The sequence below is a fragment of the Haliotis cracherodii genome, unplaced genomic scaffold, assembly GCF_022045235.1.
Source record: "Haliotis cracherodii isolate W230 unplaced genomic scaffold, xgHalCrac1.p SCAF_7, whole genome shotgun sequence".
NCBI lineage: Eukaryota > Metazoa > Mollusca > Gastropoda > Lepetellida > Haliotidae > Haliotis > Haliotis cracherodii.
The window spans coordinates 36,136,871-36,144,011 of record NW_027266330.1 but is presented as its reverse complement, the minus strand read 5'-3'; the positions used below and the strand labels follow the sequence as shown (position 1 = coordinate 36,144,011).

The 7,141-nt window shown below is 44.7% G+C and overlaps 1 protein-coding gene across 1 annotated transcript; it reads left to right on the top strand.

The window, feature by feature from the left end:
- Positions 1-351: 351 nt before the first annotated feature.
- Positions 352-6,830, top strand: LOC139448842 (uncharacterized). The gene is made up of 2 exons (XM_071230367.1): positions 352-370; positions 3,849-6,830. Exons 1-2 carry the CDS (start codon positions 352-354, stop codon positions 5,624-5,626), a joined length of 1,797 nt encoding a protein of 598 aa, XP_071086468.1. The 3' UTR covers positions 5,627-6,830.
- The last annotated feature ends 311 nt before the right edge of the window (positions 6,831-7,141 follow it).

Here is a 7,141-nt window from a genome sequence, read left to right as displayed (position 1 = left end):
CGTCTGAGGCTGTATACGGGCCTATTCCTAATTTTTTTGCATTTATCATTGCCCTCTACATATTCTGGGTTGTACCATGGATGGACCTCAGTGGAAAAATACACAAGCATGGCGAAGACGGTAATAAAAGGATCGACGGTTATAAAAGGAAAGGCTAGCACTATAAAATCGTCCTTAGTTCGGACTAGTACAAGTAGCCACACACACATACACGAGCATGCACAATAACTTTGAACGCGACTTTAAACCCCATTTAGCTCACATAAATACGCCAAACACCATAAAACTTAAACGCAATGGTGTGGGGTCGCTATCATTAAGCTATGATGATTATCCAATTACAATTTAACAATGGCCTTTATAGGCGTCAGTGTGTGGTAAATGGGTCATTTTACAGGGCTTATTATGCGTAACAATACGCCCCCAAACAACAGTTGGTACTTTACTATAACCGTCACTGGACTTTCATCGATCCCCCTGACAACAGTACAGCACGATGGTCTAGTTCAACCATGATGGCAGCACGGGTGTGGATTGCATCGTGTCTGTATTTCATATATGGAGGTAGAAATTGTCTCTTTTGCTTGTTCATTGCTCAATTTCTTTTTGTTTCCTTTTCTTATTCCTGACTGTATGTTCCTAAATTTCTGCAGTTTCCCTATATATTTGTTATATATATGCTTATATGTATTCCCTTTAAATTTATTTATTTATTTATTTATTTATTTATTTATTTATTTATTCTTTATGACTTTATATAGACTAATACTTAGATTGTGTGCACAACAAACATCTTGTCAAGAATTGAATTCCATTTTAATACACATTAGAGTTTAATATGAAGTCACATTTCAACATTGTTTTCCCTTCAAAACTGCTGTACTCTTATGAGGAACAGAAACAACACGATAACGCGTAAGTACAAAATTACCCGCCCAAATAGTGTAACCGGCTCATGAAATATGGTAGTTTCGAAAACGCAACATCTTCCACATAAACATGGTCACGAGAACTTTGGTTTTGAGTGTATAACCATTTAATGTTATATTATTGTAATAATACTGTCTATTTGTATTATCAATGTATTTTCTAACTTTACATTCATTTCTATATTTCAATCTTGCATATTCGATGGTGATAGTGGCTAGGCCCTTAATAACAAACGCCCTGACTCTCATCACATGTAGCTCATAAGATCACCCTTTGGGCGGTCTGGTAGCCTACTTGTTAAAGCGTTCGCTCGTCACGCCGAAGACATGGGTTCGGGTACAATGTGTGAAGCCCATTTCTGGTGTCCCCGCCGTGATATTGCTGGAATATTGCTAAAAGCGGCGTAATACCAAACTCACTCACTAACTCATGAGATCACCCGGATCGCAATGTCTTCTCATCAGGGGGTGACGGGTCGGACATCTCAGTGTCTTCTCATCAGGGGGTGACGGGTCGGACATCTCAGTGTCTTCTCATCAGGGGTTGACGGGTCGGACATCTCAGTGTCTTCTCATCAGGGGGTGACGGGTCGGACATCTCAGTGTCTTCTCATCAGGGGGTTACGGGTCGCACATCTCAGTGTCTTCTCATCAGGGGTTGACGGGTCGGACATCTCAGTGTCTTCTCATCAGGGGGTGACGGGTCTGACATCTCAGTGTCTTCTCATCAGGGGGTTACGGGTCGGACATCTCAGTGTCTTCTCATCAGGGGGTGACGGTTCTGACATCTCAGTGTCTTCTCATCAGGGGTTACGGGTCGGACATCTCAGTGTCTTCTCATCAGGGGGTGACGGGTCGGACATCTCAGTGTCTTCTCATCAAAGGGTGACGGGTCGGACATCTCAGTGTCTTCTCATCAGGGGTTGACGGGACAGACATCTCAGTGTCTTCTCATCAGGGGGTGACGGGTCGGACATCTCAGTGTCTTCTCATCAGGGGGTTACGGGTCGGACATCTCAGTGTCTTCTCATCAGGGGGTGACGGTTCTGACATCTCAGTGTCTTCTCATCAGGGGTTACGGGTCGGACATCTCAGTGTCTTCTCATCAGGGGGTGACGGGTCGGACATCTCAGTGTCTTCTCATCAAGGGATTTACGGGTCGGACATCTCAGTGTCTTCTCATCAGGGGGTGACGGGTCGGACATCTCAGTGTCTTCTCATCAGGGGGTTACGGGTCGGACATCTCAGTGTCTTCTCATCAAGGGATTTACGGGTCGGACATCTCAGTGTCTTCTCATCAGGGGTTACGGGTCGGACATCTCAGTGTCTTCTCATCAGGGATTTACGGGTCGGACATCTCAGTGTCTTTTCATCAGGGGTTACGGGTCGGACATCTCAGTGTCTTCTCATCAGGCGATGACGGGTCGGACATCTCATTGTCTTCTCATCAGGGATTTACGGGTCGGACATCTCAGTGTCTTCTCATCAAGGGGTGACGGGTCGGACATCTCAGTGTCTTCTCATCAGGGGGTGACGGGTCGGACATCTCAGTGTCTTCTCATCAAGGGGTGACGGGTCGGACATCTCAGTGTCTTCTCATCAGGGGGTGACGGGTCGGACATCTCAGTGTCTTCTCATCAGGCGGTGACGGGTCGGACAGTCGGCTGATGATGCGTAAAGGAAGTTTGGCTGAACGAAGCTTGGAACAGCATTTCCTTTCTGTCCCGGCGCTTCAACTTAATGTCGGAGCTAAGCCGGAAGAAGTAGTAGTAGTGAGTGAGTATGGTTTTACGCCGCTTTTAGCTATATTCCAGAAATATCACGGCGGGGTACACCAGAAATGGGTTTCACACATTGTACCCATGTCAGGAATCGACCCCGGGTATTCGGCTTGACGAGCGAATGCTTTAACCACCAAACTACCCGACCGCCCAGTGGCAGTAGTAGTAGTAGTAGTAGTAGTAGTAGTAGTAGTAGTTGTTGTTGTTGTTGTTGTTGTTGTTGTTGTTGTTGTTGTTGTTGGTGGAGGTGGTGGTGGTGGTGGTGGTGGTGTTGGCGGTGGTTTTATTTGTTTGTTTGTATATTGTTTAACGCCGCACTCAGCAATATTCCAGCTATATCACGGCGGTCTGTAAATAATCGAGTCTGCACCAGACAATCCAGTGATTGATATCATGAGCATCCATCCACGCTATTGGGATCGATGACATGCATCAACCAAGTCAGCGTGTCAGTGATGTAGTAGTAGTGGCAGTAGTAGTAGTAGTAGTAGTAGTAGTAGTAGTAGCAGTTGTTGTTGTTGTGAGACGTAAGGATCATAGTTGTCGTAAGAGGCGAAGTAGTAGTGGTAGTGGTAAGTTGTCTCCTAATTGCGTGGATCGATGCTCATGATGTCAATCACTTGATTGTCTGGTACAGACTCGATTATTTACAAACCACCGTCATGTAGCTGGAATATTGCTGAGTGCGGCGTTAAACAACAGGCCAACCAACCGACCAACCTAATTGCGTGGATCGATGCTTATGATGTCAATCACTTGATTGTCTGGTACAGACTCGATTATTTACAAACCACCGTCATGTAGCTGGAATATTGCTGTGTGACAAACAACAACATAAGTAGTATCAGTAGTAGTAGTAGTAGTAGTAGTAGTAGTAGTAGTAGTAGTAGTAGTAGTAGTGAGGTGAGGTGGGGTGAGGTGAGGTGAGGTGAGGTGAAATTGGGTTTAACGTCGAGTCCAAGATTATTGCACTTATATAGCGACGTGCATGTACGTGTGTGTGTTTGTGTGGCTGCTTGTACTAGTCCGGACTGATGCCCATTTATAGTGCTAAGAACAGGAGGAGGAGGTCAGACGTTTATAACACAACTATATACTCTATAACTACTTTCAATTTCTTGCAATGTGTATTTTCCAGGTGTTCAAGGATCGGCCTCAATAGGCAACAAACACAACACGATCTCAGGTTCAGTTCCCAACTTTGACTTCAAGAACTATGGTTATCCCGGTGATGACATACCACGTGATCTCAGTCAGTTTAAACCAGTTCTGTTGCACGAAGAAAGCGTCCTCCATGTCTTAAACCACAAACAACAGTTCAAGCTCCTCAACAAAGGCTTCACGGCAAAGCTGTACGAAGGTCGGATGCGCTTCACAGGACAGAAAGTCGCAGTGAAGAAACTCACGGACGGAGATTATGACGCGGTTCTGTCTGAAGCTACCTTGACGGCCTATCTTCAGGGCAACTCTCACATCCCTAACGTCCAGGGTATCCTTCCTCATGGCGTGTCACTGGATGACCTCGCTCTCGTGATCGACTTTCTAGACAATTCGACCACACTTGGGCAACTTGTGGACGACGAGGACCCGCTGAGCGAGTGCGATTGGTTGAACATAGCTCAACAAGCTGTCTCGACACTGGACTACATCCACAGTAAATACGTCCTGTTCAACGATTTGCATGAGGACAACCTGCTAATCACATGGCGTGGCTCCTTGCCTCATCTGTACATCATAGACTTTGGCCTCGCTACCTTCAGGAAAGGAGCCTGTTTTTCTCACATACCGATAGAGAAACGACACACGGGCGACTTCCTGGCGCCGGAAGTGTTTCACGGGTTATCTACCCCTGCAAGCGATGTGTACTCTTTAGGGGACATGTTGTTGATGATGTCGAAATTCATCGAATCTCTCAAATTTTATGAAATTGCCAGAAAATGCAACGAGAGACTGTCGAAAGATAGACCTACTTTAAAACAGGCCAAAGCTGGGATTTTAAAGATTTACAGAGACACGTGCTATGAATATATGCAGTCTGTTAAGAACAATATGGATTGGGTACAGGAACCCGCAGTGGATGGGAATACCCCCATCGATTTATTCAGCGGAAGATCACCTAGTGTTGCTGGTGGTGACGCGACGCAACCCAATGTGCTGTCATCGAAATTGCCAATAATTACTTCGGAGTTTTTAAAGGAGAGGACATACGTACAAAATTGGAAATCTTTTCGAAAGGATACCACATACTCCTTAGCCTATTACTCGGGAACTAACGCGACAGTTGTTGTCAAATGCGATGACAACGCCGTCTTTGAGGACATACGTCACGAGGCATACGTCAGCTACGTCATGAGTTCCTCAGGCTACGTCCCGACATTCTTAGGTTTGACTTCGTCAGAGAACCTCATGGAGGATCTGTGTATCGTCCAGGAATCTATGACAAATACGACCGTGTTAGCAGACGTTCTGAAAACAATCACACATTCCCGAAAATATGTAAAAGTTGCACTAGCACTTGAATTATCAAAAGCATTGCTTCTGTTTCACCAACATGGTCATATCCTTAATTGTATGGACCCACAAAACATATTGTTTGAAATAAAAGACGATTACCCTGTTATCAAGTTCAAGGACATTGGGAAAGGTATTGGAACTGGCCACGTGCTTCACGCTAGTCACATGACACATGGTGACTCACCGGAAATGCCCCAGAAGCTGGCGGTGACCTCCTCGTCTGACGTGTACAGCTTGGGGGGGATATTGCAGTCGGTGTTCGATGGTTGTTCCGACCACGCCGTTGCCAGCGTTATCACCAACTGCCTCAGTGCAAGTCCCTTGGACCGTCCATCAGCCGAGGAAATACACGCCTTCTTTGAAAGAATGTACTCCAATGGCCAAACCTGGGTGGACACGTAAAGCAGCAAAGAAACTTTAAATGTCAATCCAAGAGAACTTAATATTCAGTCTTGGTTATCACATAGTTGTGAAATTTATACTCTGCAAAGACAAGTGACGCAAAAGTGGTAAAATCGTAAATATCTGATTGCCTGCTGCCGACATCCATACAAAATTAATACCAAAAGTTATTGGTCATTTCTGCATTGATTGGAATTGTTTTGTGTGGAAAGAATGAGTACTGGTGAATTTGGTGAAACTATGGAACAATCGCAAAAGCAGAACCAGGTGAGAGTCTGGCGCCGAAACACACCAACATGACAGTTTTCATTTGCATACCATAACAATTAACAATCTTACAGCAAGTGAGTGTCGAAAACATGCCACAACTGACAGAAGGGGCGGTCGGGTAGCCTATCGGTTAAAGCGTTCGCTCATTCACGCCGAAGACCCGGGTTCGCATCCCGACATGGGTACAATGTGTGAAGCCCATTTCTGGTGTCCCCCGCCGTGATATTTCTGGAATATAGCTAAAAGCGGCGTAAAACCATACTCACTCACTCACTCACTGACGGAAGCAAAACACAACAACGCCATCGACCGACTGCAAACAGGAGAATTATCTTCAGCTGCAGCCTGGTGTTTCCATGTAGCACCAAACACCATGGCAAGACCGTGGAACCGTTATCAGACTTTCCCAAATCCGGTCGACCACGTATCACTACTAGATCAAAGGACAGATTCATATGGCTACGTCCTTTACGTGAAATAACCACAACCTCGACAATACCAGGATTGGGTAGGATATCAGTCCAGACAGTGAGGAATTGTTTAGGCACTGAAGGTATTCGCGCTAGCTGTAGAAGATCAGTTCGAGGTGTCGAGGTGACCTGCATTGTCGGCTGCGACATCAATGGTGTCAAGGTCACAGAGTATGGCCACAACTGCAATGGTGACAAACTGGTTCAGTGACGAGTTACGTTTCATGTTTCGCCGTACGGATGGTGGACGTCGTGTTTACAGACGTCGAGGGGAACGTTATGCACGAAACTTCATACAGAATATGTACAGATTTGGTGGTGGTAGTGTGATGACGTTGGCACCCATTTCTTGTAGAACACACTTGGTGCAAGTTCTGGGGAATTTAACGGCAAAACGTTAAATGGATGTGATTCTTCTTAATTGTTTTTGCAAAAACATTTGTAAATGATTACAGAAAATTAAGCGTGGACTGATTGAACTAAATAATACACAACACATTACACATTTTCTGTTAAAATAAAAAATAGTTTATTTCAATTATTGAAATATGTGGTCATTTACATATTGACAACAAAGTATACAACTGCATAAGATATAATATGTAAACAATATATATAGTAAACAATGACAGGATTCTTCAAGACAGCAAAGAAGCCTCCACAGAATAAAAAAGTATTAAGAAAGCAATTGATTAAAAAGTACACCAAAAAACATTGGTAAGATAACAGTGAACAATGGCAACAGTCATACAAACAGTCCTGCATTAGGGACTTA